Below are 15,537 nucleotides of genomic sequence, written 5' to 3'. Positions count from 1 at the left end.
AAATTCACTGATTCAACATCACCAAGTTTGTTTTACAGCTAAGAAACCAGAGGCTGAGCAACATTAGGTAACTTGCCTGTGGTCACACAGCTAGTTTTAGCAGAACCGGGGTTTTCTAATTCTGTCTCAGGTAAATAGATACTCGTAGTAACTACCTGGACTGAAAATGAGGAGTATGTGGAGAAAGCTGAAACGGGAAGGAGGGCTGCTCATCGTTCATGTTACCTACTGAGGAGCTCTCGACTTCTGCTCCTATTGGAATCGTAAAGGCTAGCTACTAAATTCACATGTAACCTCCTGTTGGAGGAGGAGCTATTGACTCAAAAAGAGAAACTGAATGTCTTTGTAATTCACGTTATAGAATGGATTCAGACGTCATTCATTTTTATCCACTTGACAGTCTCAGTGCAGTGTAGCTAATAGGAACAAATTAGGCTGGGTATTAGTGGTAATTGAGCATATGCCAAACACTTGATATTCTTAATAATCCTTGGAGGGTAAGACTAGGAATTCCAGTAGCAGAGATTTCATGTCTCTTGCACAAGGTTATATGGCCAGTGTCATATATATACCCTTTCCATCATTTACTAAATGTGTGACTTAGGAACGTTACTTAATTTCTTCTCACTTTTCCTCATTTGTAAAATAAAGCTAATAATGTTACCAGTAACACCGAGTTATTACAAGGATGAAATGAGATAACCTATAAAGTGCTGTTTATTGCACAGGGCCGGGCACCTGATAGCACCGCAATTTAAACTCAGGTCTTAGTCACTCCAAAGTCTACTGTCTTTGCATTACACTATGTTTCTTCAGAGAGTATGCTGTCTCCACTGTTTCTTGATAGAAGCTGCCATTTCTCCACTCCTTCTCCCTGCTACACTGTTTTATCCTATAGAAAAGTAATTTGTGACAACCAGTTTAGACTGTTTTAGTTAAATATTACAAGCCTACTATGACAAACAGTGTTTTAGAAATTCAGTCCATTCTAGATATTTATATTTGGTTGATACAGTTTTATGATGTCAGTGTTAGAGAGGTTTCCTTTTCCAAATTAGTGTTTACTGGCTCCCTTTGAAAATACAATTTATTTAAGCAAGTAGAATGCCCCACATGGGTTTGTCATGCGACTGTGGAGCTGGAAAAGTGGACAAGACCTGAGAGATACTAAGAAATTGTCCCTGAGTTAGAAGTATGCATTTTTAGACCCTACCACTCATTATGTAGAACATAGACCAGACTTTAGCTCCATTAAGAGATGGAGAATCTCAGGCCTTGCCTTAGACCAACTGAATCAGCGTCTGCATCTAATAAGATCCCCAGGTGAGTCCTCAGTACATTCAAGTTTGAGGAAAACTTGACTCTTCTCCCACACTTGGTTCTAGAACTGTTTGGGATAGAATGTAAGATTAAATTGGATGCTGTTTGCCTTTTGACTTAGCCTTGTGTTTTTACTGCGACTATTTCTAGTAATTTTTAAGTGAAAGGCATAGAAAATGGGTAGTGGCCATTTATTCAACAAATGTATGTTGAGCATCTGTTTGTCCACTTTCTCCCCAACCAGTTGATAAGAAATTAAGTCCAGTGTTCCTTTGCCCCATAGAATTTTTGAGAGAAGTTTAAATTGTTTATCTTGGGTAACTTTTTAAAAAATCTGAAATAGAAGATATGAGTAGCACTTTATATTTGGGTCACTTTTCTTTAGGGAATGCCAACTTCTTTTGTTGTTGTTGAACGCTAGATTCTTTATATGTAAGCATTCAGCTTTCACAGTCTGTGAAAAAAGCTGTTTTAAGAATAAAAGTTATGTAAAATGTAGTTGTTTACTTGCTAACCAATTTATCCAAGGTCTGGATTACTGGTAAAATTGAGATTAGGATTCCAGTTCTCATATTTCTGTCTAGCTGTGTTTTTTATTTTTGTTTTTTAAAATAGGTTCGTATGCTACTGAAAGAATGGACTAAGAAGAGATAAAAATGATATTATTATAAGTTTTGTTTATCCAAAGTGCTTATATATTAAAAACAGTATTGCTTGTCCTCTAAATTCACCTGCCTGATCATCTGCTTGTTGTAAGCTAGGAAAAAATACTTAAGAGGGATTCTAAATGGAACACTAAATAACCACATTATTTTTCTTCTTAGATCAACGAGATTATATCTGTGAATACTGTGCTCGAGCCTTCAAGAGTTCCCACAATCTGGCAGTGCACCGGATGATTCACACTGGCGAGAAGCCATTACAGTGAGTACTTGTTTACTGGTGAACATCTGGGGTCTCAGTGCATATACCCCACTTGAGGGTTAGACCCTTTACAGACATTTCAGCCGGCACTGCTATTTTACTTCTACCAAATTAAAGAGTGGGTATTGGGCTTCCCTGGTGGCGCAGTGGTTGAGAGGCCGCCTGCCGATGCGGGGGACACGGATTTGTGTCCCAGTCTGGGAAGATCCCACGTGCCGCGGAGCGGCTGGGCCCGTGAGCCATGGCCGCTGAGCCTGCGCGTCCGGAGCCTGTGCTCCGCAACGGGAGAGGCCACAACAGTGAGAGGCCCGCGTACCGCAAAAAAAAAAAAAAAAAAAAAAGAGTGGGTATTGATTAGGGGAGCTACTTAGTCATGTTTTCTTTTGTTTTCCTCTTTTTCAAACAAACAGAAAGGGGAAAAAATCAGATTAGTTTTCTATCTATTAACTTTTCCTAATCTTTCACAAGAAGTATATATTACTGACTGTTGCTTATAAACGTAACCTCTCAATTCTCACCCTGACGCTAAATTAGAGTCTCTTTATTTCTCTATTTGATCAGCTATTTCGTTTTTCACTCTCCTTAGATGCGAGATCTGTGGATTCACTTGCCGGCAAAAGGCATCCCTTAACTGGCACATGAAGAAGCATGATGCAGACTCCTTCTACCAGTTTTCTTGCAATATCTGTGGCAAAAAATTTGAGAAGAAGGACAGCGTAGTGGCTCACAAAGCAAAAAGCCACCCTGAGGTGCTGATTGCCGAAGCTCTGGCTGCCAATGCAGGCGCCCTCATCACCAGCACAGATATCTTGGGCACTAATCCAGAGTCCCTGACACAACCTGCAGACGGTCAGGGTCTTCCTCTTCTTCCTGAGCCCTTGGGAAACTCCACGTCTGGAGAGTGCCTTCTGCTAGAAGCTGAAGGGATGTCAAAGTCATATTGTAGTGGGACAGAACGGGTGAGCCTGATGGCTGATGGGAAGATCTTTGTGGGAAGTGGCAGCAGTGGGGGCACTGAAGGGCTGGTCATGAACTCGGATATACTCGGTGCTACCACAGAGGTTCTGATTGAAGATTCAGACTCTACTGGACCTTAGAGGAAGGGAAGACTTTGGGCACTGGGACAGCTAAGACTTTGTATTTAAAAGACAAAAAGGACAAAAAAAAAAAAATTTAAAGCATTTAAAATCTAGTAAAATAACTGAAGGGCCTGCTTTTTCCATTGTGGATCACAGCACACGTGCGCACACACACGCGCACACACACACGCGCACACACACACACATCCCCTCTTCTCCCTCTGTTGTCCCCTTTATAAAATTGATGTTGCCTTTACCAGAAAGCTAGACAAAGAAAAAGCAGCAGCAGCTCTTAAAGTAACGGTTATTCTTATACTCAGTTCCAGCCAGGCAGACTTCCTGCTCATCAGCAGATCCCCCTTTTCAGCCTGTAACTCTGATGTGCTCTGGATCAGCTTTTAACTCTTAATAATATATTAATATTCTCTAAACCCCTTCTCCTCCTTTACTGCTTCCCTATGGTTCTGGCTTCTATCCCCTGCAGCACATTTATCTTCAAAGTATCATATACTTCTAATCTCTGGAGGCTGGCAGCTTGACTTGGCACTTTAGGGCCCCTTAGCAGGGTGAGCTGTTAAAACAGCACACATCTCTCACCCCCTTTCCCTCTATTCCCCCTGGGTTTAGGAAAGGAAGGATACATGGGGACCACCTCCTGCCTCTTCACCTCACCACCTTCCTCAGTCCCCCTCCCAACACCTCCATAAGGTTCTCAGTGGTGCTCACTTGCTTTGCAAGCAGGCTCCCAACAGGGAGGGAACTACTGTCTACATGGTCTCTCTGACCATAAGACAGGGTTCTATATCAGTGAGAAAAGTCCCAGACTAGTGGCAGAAATTTGCACTTTGAACATGTGTGTTTTTGTGTTGTGGAACCTGAGATTCCTTATTTATTAACAAAGTCTGATTTCTCTTTTTTTTTTTGTCTTTGTTGCTATATTTTGTGGGGCTGGGAGAGATTAGATTATTCTGACATGGGGTCCTTTGCATAAGAGGTACTTGTAGAAGGCAAGATATAGGGTTGAAGAAGCACAGCCAGCCTCTAAAATCATAGCTCTCTAGTGGCCTTTAAAGAAAGCTGGTCCTCAGCACTAACAAAATCACTACAGTAGCCTAGTGCTTTTCCGGAAACCTCTTTAGGGAAGGATGTTAGGTTTGTGGTAATTAGTGGTCTGAGTTTTTAGAGCATCGAGATTTAGGAATTTTGAGGGGGTCAGGAAGGTTGTTCAGGGTCTGAATTATAGATAAAAGGTTTTCTCTTGTGAATTTGTTGATTTTCTTTTTTGTCCCCATCATTTCTTTGTACAGACCTCCCTGTTACCCCAGCTCTGGCCCCTTGCTTGCTTTGGCTTTGGCTTTGGCTTTGGCTTTGCTTTGCTTTATCATTGGTTGATTCCAGCTCCCAATTAGTGAAGGACACTGCCATCAGTGAAGGAATAGTCTGAGTCATACAGTTGTAAGTAAAAGAAAATTGCTCTGTTTTGTTTCCCTTTTAATAACACTTCAGAAGAAGAAAACCTTCAACAAAGTTAATAATCTGTATAATGCTTTGGTTTTCACCTGAAGTTGTAGGAATTATCATTTCCCTCGAGGTAGGGATTTTCATGGGGTGGATTACTTACTGTCCATGGGAAAGACAGTTTTGTACAACTTCATAACTTCCAGAAGACCAAAAGCATATTTTGGCCCATTTTTAGAGAATTAGAAGGGCAGTCTCTCCTACGTACCTCAGAAACTGGAATTAAAGGCTTGCCCTATTCATTGTTTGTCAGAAATGTATGATGGCTGTTGGAAAGAATGAAGTTTTGCTGAGAACAAAATAAGGAACAGCTTGTTTTTCACAAACACTAAAACTACAAAGTTTATCAGTTTTCTCTTTTGATTTTTTTTTTTCCCCAAGAAGAAGGGTAACAAAACGTCATCTCTGAAAGAGGCTTACTTTACACCCACCTAGTGTCAGTGGTTGGGATGCCAGGGAATAGGGAGTGAAACACCTACAGTGAGCAGTCTTAAATGTACTGTTGTTTCTTTTCAGTGTTGCAGATTTGCCATACCCTTCAGTGTGAGGGTAGAAAATGGAATAAGGTTAGAAGGGATATAGAGTATGCTTTCCTGCCCACAGTAAGGATTTGGAGATGACTTTGGTATGTTGAGTAAATTTGAAAATATTATAAGATTGACTGGATGGGTCTAAAACAAAGTTGTTCCACTCCCGTATTAAGTCCATTTTGTACTGTTTCACTAGCTAGCATCTATACCCCACTTTACTTTTTGTCTTTGTCACATTTATCTTATCCTTTGTCTCCATAAATTACATTTGCAGTTGTTAGTCATCAGATGTTTTAGCCACCTACACAAAAGCAAACTGCATTTAAAAAAAAAAAAAACTTTATGAGATAGAGGGAAAATATATTCTTCCCTGTATCACACTCCTCCCCACCAAAAGCAGCTAGCTAGTTCTCAGAAACTTTCTCCTTTCTCTGTTTTTTACTCATCTTCATTTGCCTGTAATTTGTTTAAATAAATTATTACAGCAGTTTGCGATAAATTTTAAAATATTTTTCACAGACTTAAGATTTTTTCCTTTTGAGAAAAGGGGTGCTAGCAAAGTAAAGAGTTGGTTAAAGTAAACTATCTTATACTAGATTCTTTTCCCTTTTCCATTCTGCTCCTCATATGTTTACTTCATTGTCCTTCTAAGGAACTCTTAATCTTAAAGTTCTACATTTCCTACTCTTTTTTTTTTTTTTTTTTTGCGATACGCGACCCTCTCACTGTTGTGGCCTCTCCCGTTGCGGAGCACAGGCTCCGGACGCGCAGGCTCAGCAGCCATGGCTCATGGGCCCAGCCGCTCCGCGGCACGTGGGATCTTCCCGGACCGGGGCATGAACCCGTGTCCCCTGCATCGGCAGGCGGACCCTCAACCACTGCGCCACCAGGGAAGCCCAACATTTCCTACTGTTAATCAAATTCTGCTACCTTTTTAATAACTCTTCCCACAGCATATTCTCCATCTTGAATTAGCAATTCTAAATTCTGAAAATGTACTTAATACAAATATTATTTCTACAAGATATAGAAATACATCTTGTAGAAATACATCTTTCCCCTTGTTTGTGGTTGCCCAGAGTTATTTTGTAAAATTGAGACTTAATATGCTTCAGAGAATTTAGATAAACACTGGCCAAGATTACTGGGAGTAAAAATAGATACATTGAGGTATGGAAAAGCATTCACATAGAGCACTTGAACTTCCTTAGAACCTGTTTGGAGAAAAAAATATAAAGAGTGTACTAAACCTAACTAAAGTTATTACAGTCCGGCTGTTCGAAGCACCATTTTTCCCTCCTGTCTTTTTCCCACTTTCCAGTGTACTCAAGAAAACTGAAAAATTGTAATGAATCAATTTAAAATATTTTATTTCCTAGAAGCCTTTTTTGCCTGTTGTAATATGCAGGACCCTTCTCCTTTGGTGGGAGAGACAGGTAGTTACCTGAATCTAGGTTGAAAAGGTTATGTAAAAAGAAATTATAATAAAAGGGATACTCTGCTTTTCAAATCCTTGTTTTCTCTTAATCTAGGTAAGGCATATCCAAAATAAATATGTAAAGAAGAAAAATAAAAGTTGTCTTCATGGAAGCAACTGGTCTTCCTTGGTTGTACTGAGTTGCAGTTATCCTGGGGTGAAATAATTGATGCTGCCAAATAAGAAAAACAAGTGCCCTCAGAGCAGGTTTTATGTGGCGGATACTGTTGTTTGCTCTTGTTGAGAATCAGGTAGTTAACTTTTGACTTAGTTCAGTTCTTGATTTCTAATGCTGAGATGCTATATGATCCTATGATCATTTGACAAAGTTGGAAATCCTTTCCATGTTTCAACCTTAGGAAAGGTGGATTCTTAATCTAGTAAAGAGAACGTTAAGGAAGCTGTGGGGTTAATTTTGCTCTGATAATGACAAAACCCTGATAGCATTTAATATCAGTGCTTCTTCACAAAACTCGATGTCCATACAAAGTTTAAAAAAAAAAAAAAGTAGAATCCTCCTACCTTCTTAAAAAGCCTACTGTGACAGCCACCCCAGGCTCATTTCTTTCTCCCCTATGTCCCTCGATTATTGCTTTTTTTTTTTTTTTTTTTTTGCGGTAAGCGGGCCTCTCACTGCTGTGGCCTCTCCCGTTGTGGAGCACAGGCTCCGGACGCGCAAGCTCAGCAGCAATGGCTCACGGGCCCAGCCGCTCTGTGGCATGTGGGATCTTCCCGGACCAGGGCACGAACCCGTGTCCCCTGCATCAGCAGGTGGACTCTCAACCACTGTGCCACCAGGGAAGCCCCCTCGATTATTGTTTATGTATGGAAATTTCCCCCTGAGAAGGCATGTGTTTCAATTTAGAGGTAATGTCCATGATACAAAATAGTGAAAACTGATTCATTTGGGGATGAAACTTGTAACTCTTACCCAATTGGCATCATCCTCTAACCTACAGAGTTAAATGCAATAGAACAACAACTCTCCAGGTGCTTTTAAACTCTGCCTTCATTTCACAGTCCAGCTCATTCTCTTATTTTGTTAAGAAGCAATGTGGTATGACTGGGATAAGGAAGAAAAAGAAAAGCATGTTGTCACTTAAGTGAGACTGCCTCAGAAATGTTACCAAGTCAGGGTTGGGTGTTTCCTGTCCTTTGGAAGAGAACAGGCCTAAAACAGTACCTTCCTCATCCTATAGCTACAAGGAAGGCACCATGATTGAGATTACAGATGCTTCCTTAACTGATTTTTAATCAAGTGTAAATTTAAATACTCAGCAAAAGGATGGGAATGAAAAAATGCTGTAGTTTTACAGGATCTATTTCATGTAAACTTTGTGTCTTGGAACAAAATATGAACTACCTAGAGAATGATATTGGAAACTCAGTGGGAGGAACAGTTATAGAATCAAAGACCTATATTTAAATTTTGAACCTAGTTATTAGATTTTGTGCACATTATTTAATTTCCTTAAGCCTCCATTTCTTATGTAAAATGAGGAAACTATCTTGTAGAATTATTCTAAAGATCAAATAAAGGCTTTAAAGCTGTTAGCAGTGTCTGGCCTAGGGTAGATGCTTAATGAATGGCAGCTATATCAATAATAATAACTTAATATTATTGAATAATTTACCAGGCCAAGAAAGAAAAGGACATGGGGAGCACAGAGAGGGTGATAGTAAAATGAACTGATTATAAGTGTGTATAAATAGATTCCATCAGGCAGGGGTGTCATGAGGATCAGCGTGATAATGACCTTGTCAAGTGCAAAAGCAAAACAATGACATGAAAACAAGTACACTAGGCCCTGAGTGGAGGAGAGAGTTGGAGGCAGACGCTGCAGGACAGAAAGCCGAGTGAAAAGGGGCCTTTGATTCCACAGGCACAGAAATCCACAGCCAGGAATTTGCTGCCACCTCTGAGTCAGGCAGGGGGCGTGGGTGCCGAATTCCATTAGTAGGGAAATGCCCAGTGGATTTAGCCCGAGAGTCACATTTCTTATTTGGACCAGTATAGACAGAAACAAACCCAGCTCACTTGTTTCCCGGGACAGTTGAGTTAGGGGATGGCTTTCACAGAGCATTCACCGCTGACCCCTCGCCGCCGGGACCTCTGTAGCCGCTCTGTCTGGCTAGCAAGGAAGATCCGTTCAGACCTGACTGCTCTTATGGAATCTTATGTAAGTTGCCTATTTTGCTGTCGTCTATTTTCACTTCATCTCTTCTGATCCAGCCCTTTACCATCATGTTCCAGCCCCGTTATCAGTTACAAAAGCCCTAATCATATAGTCATTTATATATTGGGCACCTGTCATTTGACATGGCCCCTTCCCTTAAGGAAAGTCATACGACCTTACTTTCTCTAGGCTATTCAGGAGACATGTTGTTCCTTGAATAAGAAAATATACATGGGGTTCTATGTAGAATTGGTTTTATGTCCTGGAGGCTGTTCCTAATTTCATTACCTGTCTGAATTCTGCCAGAATAGCTTAACCATGAGGCCTCTAAGCTTGGGTTCTTCATGTACATTGTTCTGATTTTTTGAGCTTAGAAACGAAAGATGGAGTTAGGTTTATAGGATTGGGAGAAGAACAGTATAAACCAACCAGTTTCTCCTATTACATTATTAGCCACCCTATACAATCAAAAGTGTTCCTGTGTCTAAATAGAAAGGTCACCTACACTATCAAAAAAGTCTCGTAGAAGAATCACTGGGGACCTGGGGAAGTGTCCGATTCTTAGGGAGCTAACCATGGATCTCAGGTTTTCTGATAGAGGAAGATCCCCCTCGGTCTTCATCTAAGGCCTGCCGTGGAAACACTCCAGGCCCCCGTGGAGAGTTCGGAATTTAGGTTCTCTGAGAATTGGTTTATCTTCATAAAACCCCAGCAGTCAGAAATCAGATTCTTTGAAATACCAGTTTTTCAAAAAATAATTGCAATTGACTCCTGTAATAAAGGGTTGTCCTCGCCATCGACAGCGAGCAATGGAGAGGCTGTTAGAGAAATTCTACGATGCCTATGTTTTACAGCTTAGGTGTGGCCAGCGTCTTCAGGTATATTTAAAATACTTAAACTCCAGTATGATTATAATACTCCAGTTGCCAGGAGGGAGTGTCAAGTGGGAAGGAAAAATTATTCTAGACCAGTCAGTGGGTGGTTTTCAACCTTTGGAACCTAGTGAAAGCTGTACATTCTCCCAAGAGAAATGAACAGGTAGTCAAAGCAGTATGGATAGTTTCTGGGAGGATAGCTTCTTCCTAAAGTCCGTCAAGGTTCCCAGATGAAGAGTTCCTCATCTAGACTCTCTATTTTCTTTACAATTTGTATCCTTGATCAGGGAAGTGAATAAGATTTTATATGAGATTTAGAGATTAAGTGAGACTGGTGGAGTGATTACAGAAGATGTGAAGTTTTTCTGTATCCTTGACCAGGTGAAGCACCAAGGTCTGAACGAGAACGTGAACCTGGACTCTGTGCGTGGTGTGCCAGTGGCAAGCACTGATCGGTGGAGCGAGCTTAGTGAGGCAGAGCGACTCCAAGAGAACCTCCAAGCTTACCGTACCTTCCATGTTATGTTGGCCAGAATGTTAGAAGACCAACGGGTGCATTTTACTCCAGCTGAAGATGACTTCCATCAAGCAATACATACCATTCTCCTCCAAGTCGCTGCCTTTGCTTACCAGCTGGAAGAATTAATGGTGCTCCTGGAACACAAGATCCCTTCCAGTGAGGCTGATGGGATGCCCCTTATTGTTGGAGATGGTGGTCTCTTTGAGAAGAAGCTGTGGGGCCTAAAGGTGCTGCAAGAGCTTTCACAGTGGACAGTGAGGTCCGTCCATGACCTTCGAGTCCTTTCATCTTGTCAAACTGGGATCCCAGGACGTGGGGGCCATTATACTGCTAAGGACAAGAAAATGTAGCGTTACCCCTCTCTCTCTCTCTTACTTGCTTTCTCCTCTAGTGGAATATATATAGTTTTCTGAGGCCTCACTTTCCCATTCTTAGTTTTGAAAACCTTTAAAACCACAGGCATTTTCATCAGCTAGGGTTGGAGACATGGACAAAAGGGCCTACAGGTTTAGTCTGGGGGGGAGGGATGTGTGAGTGAGTGAGTGTGTGTGTGTGTGTGTGTGTGTGTGTGTGTGTGTGTGTGTGTGTCTGTGTGTGTTGGGGCCATAAGGGAGTGGGGGCAGGGACAACATCCTTCCACCTCAGTGCTGTGATCTTTCCTACCCACTAAATAACCTTTACAGGCATTTAACAGCCTCCCATATACTTTTAACTTTAGTCCTGGATGACTCTTCTGAGAAGACTGAAATAGTGAATTAAAAATCATGGACTCTAGTCAATTCAAACTCTTGGATAATAAAAACAGTAACTAACATTTATTGAGTATCTACTATATTGAAGCAATATGTCAGGAGTTTTCTGTATATCATAATTTTCACAACCCTGCTGAGGGAGGTGGTGTTATTTCCATTTGGCAGATGAGAAAACAGGCTCACAGAAATTTATAACTCGTTCAAGGTTACCCATCTAGCCAATGGCACCCTGAGTTTGAACCCAGATCTTTCTCATTCCAAAGCCTAGTGCCCTTCACTTTAAGGGCCTGATTATGAACGTCTATCACTGCACCTCTTTGCTGCAGAGAGTTGGAAAATGTATCCATGTAATCTATCCCCAGCACTGAAAAAGCAACCCCCAACTGTGTCCTGATAATGTTAAAGGCAGTATTTGTTGCCCATATTTGGCAAAGAAGAGAGCAGTGGAGATCTTAAGATTAGTCCACCAGACTTTTGAACTTTGGAAGCTGGGAGTGTGCAGTCATACAGGTTGCTTTCAAGTATCCACTAATGTTCTTGAGTTTGGGGTTGGGGACAGCTTACCAGGTTACCTCACATTTATTGTAATCAGCAGTGCAGTGATACAGGCACTGTAACCCGGGCATTCACGGGCAATGGGTAGAATACTCAGGTTAAAAAGTCACAGAACTCCTTCACCAGACAGAGTCTCTGGACTTAGTCATGAGCAGAGGATGAGGCCCACTCTGTTCCCAGTGGGAATGCCAGTGATTCTGAAACAATACAGAGCAAAGCCTCCATGCTTCAGAACAAAGGGCACAGTTCTGCATTTAACGTTCTTGAGAGAAACGGTATGAAAAGCACCAACTAGTAAATGTGGGCATTAATGTAAAAGGTCATTTACAGTCAGGCCTATGAACTCGTGGTGCAAATGGGAATCCAGAAGTTCTCAGGTGTATCATTTATTTCACGCTACCAATCAATTCAAACTCAAGGTCTTGGGTGGGGGGCCCAAATCAATTTGGTTCACGTATTTGAGGCTTCTATATTCTTAAAAGGACCATGAGGCAGAGGGGGCTAGCTGCCATAGCTTGTGTCCTTTCCTGCATGGGTTTATGTCCAAAACTCCATGAAGTCAATATTCTGAGAGGGCTCTGGGTGAGGCAAGGTGGCAAAACAGGGGAGGTCCGGCCCTGCTCCCCAGGATGCATCTGTGGAAATGGTAGGCATACAGGAGATCAATACTATTGGTAGACCTGAATCGTAGGATGGGTTTAAGCGGTATGGAGTTGAAGGAGATCAGTGAGGGCCAGAACCGCTTCCTGGAGGAGGGAGGAGTTCAGTTGTGTCTCAGAGGTTGGCTGAGTACCAAACAAAGAGAAAAGTCATGAGGGGAGAAATAGAGAAGAGTTGCCCGGTTAGAAGAAAATGAGGCAATAATAAACATTTGGGTCCACTACCACTAGAAGTTTATCGTTTTGTTTTGTTTGTAATTTTGGTAATGGTAAAAATTTTGCAGTGAATGCATAGAGGCTTATTTCATTCGAGCTTTTCCTTGTTTGAGTTGTTACTTGTGCTTAAGAGCAGTATTTTGATTGGTAAACTACTTGCTTATTAATGTGAAGCACTTAGATTTATCTGTATAGTACTTTTAGGCTTTTTTATTTAAGGAAGAAAGGCGCGACTCAAATTTCTTTTTTTTTTAATAAATTTATTATATTTATTTTATTTTTGGCTGTGTTGTGTCTTCGTCGCGGTGCGCGGGCTTCTCATTGCGGTGGCTTCTCTTGTCGCGGAGCACGGGCTCTAGGTGCGCGGGATTCAGTGGTTGTGGCACACGGGCTTAGTTGCTCTGCAGCATGTGGGATCTTAGCCATAATAACAAAGACATAAACGTGTGGCTCTGAGTTTGTAGACTTTGCATCATGCTCATCTAAAATGGATGAAGCAAACTGAATAAGGGACTGACAATAGGCCATATACATATAACTCTATATATTAATAAGGTCTTAAAAGGCATAAATTTAGTTCCCATCCCCTAACTCTTATTTCATAAAGGGGATTCCTTCTATCCCACTCCCTCCAGAAAAGTCTCCTCTATGGGGAGAGATTCAGTTCTCCTGAATCTGTCAAGGAATTGTATGTATGAGAGTTGATAAATACTTCACGCATTGATTTACAAGGATAATTTGGGAAAGACTTGCAAATTAGCACAAACTGAAAGTCCAAGCATGGAATAAAATTGACTTTAAGACAATCAGGTTTTGAGGGAAGTGAGAATTTTAATAAAAATGGAAAGTGTCAGGTCATAGTCCTGGAATTGCTGTTATTTCATGCTGCTGTGGATTAAAGCCCAATGGATGACTCACTGTTGTGACCGCTGGTCAGAGAGGGAGAGGACAAGTAAATATTTGTGGGAGACATACCTGACAAATTGTTTAGAATGACTTCTGTTTGTGAATCCTCAACTCCTCATGAAGTAGCTGAGCAACTTCTCCTATTGAGTAAAATAGAAATGCAGGACGCAGAGGGGCCTCCAGCAGAATGAGAAAGGGATTGGTGAAGAGGAAAAGGAAAAAAAAAAAGTTTTTGGATATCACTTGAATTGATTTATCTGTGTGGGAGTGTGTGTGTGTGTTACCAAAAATGTTTAGGCCAGGACATTTTAAAAGGGTAGTTTGTCCTCCTGCCTCATCCTACCTCAGCTTCAAGCATCAGACCCAAGAATGAACCTTCTGAATGTTGGTACATTTAAAAAGTGAAAATGATAAAAATGTCATTGTTTCATTCAAAAGCTTCTATAGAGCTCTAAGGTCTACAGATAAAGATGGAGTAAACATATAATTTGATCTTTTGATGAGACTGTGGGGTGTGAGATAAGAAAATCCATGTGCATGTGATTCTTTATATAATAGATTACTTTGATCGGTCTGTTTTTGGCAGATAGATGCAAGAATGAAAGAATAAAGGATTCAGTAATGGCTAACAATAAAGATTTTGCCTCAGCAAGACCACGAGTTGCTCCTTTTATTTCTGTATCTGGATGAATAAGGGGAATTTCAAGTGATTTCAACACTGGATGAATGTAATCCTCCCAGCCAGGGCCAGGCTCACTCAAGCGTGCTAGGTAAATCTCTATGATGCCAGGCCACGGGCATCAGCTCCCAAGGCCAGTCAGCCTCAAAAACGTAGATTCCCCCTACATTTATCAGCTAGCCTGTAGATGAGAAATATTTCCTTTTATATGGTTTAATTTCGAGTATTTGAACCCTAGTCAAGCCTTTGAAACAGAAGGATCCTTACTAGCCTGTTTCTAGTCAGTTTGAAGGCAGAAACTAAGTTGAGGAAAATACACAGGAGAAAGTATAAAGCATGGCTAAGAGTATTTTTATCCACATGTTCAAACTCGTATGAAAGGGAATACTGCATTTACTTACTATGTCAGACAGCTCTACCCTGTCTTATGTCATTTGCTCCTCTTTCACAAACAAGGGAAATGAGAATGAGTGTTAACTTGTCCACGGTCCCTCTTCTATTATAGGACAGATTTGGAGAGTTCTGGCTCCAAGGCTCATTCCACTGTAGCCAGCTGCCATGGTACAGCTAGCAATCGAGATCATCTTAGACTGAAATCCATTCTCCATCTCTGTAATTCACTTCTCTTGGATAAAGCCAGCCACAAACTTGTACAAAATCACTCTCTGTCGCAAACCCTATTATGTTTCCAAACTTTGGGGCAAGTCACTTTTTCTGAGCTCCCTCATTTATGAAATGGAAATGACTTCACAGGTTGTTACATGGTTTAGACAAATCTGAGAATCTGAAAATACTTGTAAATGACATACAAACATCAAGTATACTTAATACCTCAAATAGCTTGGATGAACAGAAGACTTTCGACTGAGGAGAGACTATCTTAGAAATACCAGTTGCTTCCCAGGATCCATCTGGTCACAGCCTAGACTTCACCCTGTTTGTTGTGCCCATGGGCCTTTGGCCATTAGAGGCCGACCCAGTTTCACGCACAGCCTCCAGGAATCATCCACCTCTCTGGAGTGGTGAGACCAGGCTGTTCACCACATCCACTAAGATGGTTTTCACAAGCATCAGACTTGTGAAGCCTGGCTGGCTCTGTAAAGAACCAAGGAAACACGCAAGCCAAGGTACCGCCCAGGATGTGTTAAAGTACGCATTCAGACTCGGAGTCACCCCGCCATTGGCCAGCACCCTCCTCAACACAAGAAGGAACTCAAGCTTCATTTAGTTCAATCTCACCGTTAAACACATTGCACAAGGAAGCCAGAGAGATGCCCTGGTGTCCCGGCTGCAAAGTAGAATTACAAGTATAATTTGGTCCAGCGCATTCCCCACTGGGCCTCCCTGCTT

The 15,537-nt window shown here is 41.4% G+C and overlaps 2 protein-coding genes across 3 annotated transcripts in view; both read left to right on the top strand.

Annotated features, from left to right (window-relative positions):
- Positions 1-5,749, top strand: part of ZFP91 (ZFP91 zinc finger protein, atypical E3 ubiquitin ligase) — a 29,677-nt gene extending 23,928 nt beyond the window's left edge. For both annotated transcript variants that reach the window (XM_030849318.3, XM_030849317.3), the window contains exons 10-11: positions 2,145-2,244; positions 2,831-5,749. In XM_030849318.3, the coding sequence (XP_030705178.1) occupies positions 2,145-2,244; positions 2,831-3,341 (611 nt within the window). In that variant the 3' untranslated portion in view covers positions 3,342-5,749. The remainder of the gene's footprint in view (positions 1-2,144; positions 2,245-2,830) is intronic.
- A 1,719-nt stretch (positions 5,750-7,468) lies between these two features.
- On the top strand, positions 7,469-14,160 carry CNTF (ciliary neurotrophic factor). The gene is made up of 2 exons (XM_030849326.2): positions 7,469-9,028; positions 10,282-14,160. Exons 1-2 carry the CDS (start codon positions 8,915-8,917, stop codon positions 10,768-10,770), a joined length of 603 nt encoding a protein of 200 aa, XP_030705186.1. The 5' UTR covers positions 7,469-8,914; the 3' UTR covers positions 10,771-14,160.
- The last annotated feature ends 1,377 nt before the right edge of the window (positions 14,161-15,537 follow it).

Source organism: Globicephala melas, chromosome 8 (genome assembly GCF_963455315.2).
Source record: "Globicephala melas chromosome 8, mGloMel1.2, whole genome shotgun sequence".
In the NCBI taxonomy this organism is placed as follows: Eukaryota; Metazoa; Chordata; class Mammalia; order Artiodactyla; family Delphinidae; genus Globicephala; species Globicephala melas.
Note: the sequence above shows the minus strand (reverse complement) of the source record. Positions and strands in the feature narration are given on the sequence as shown.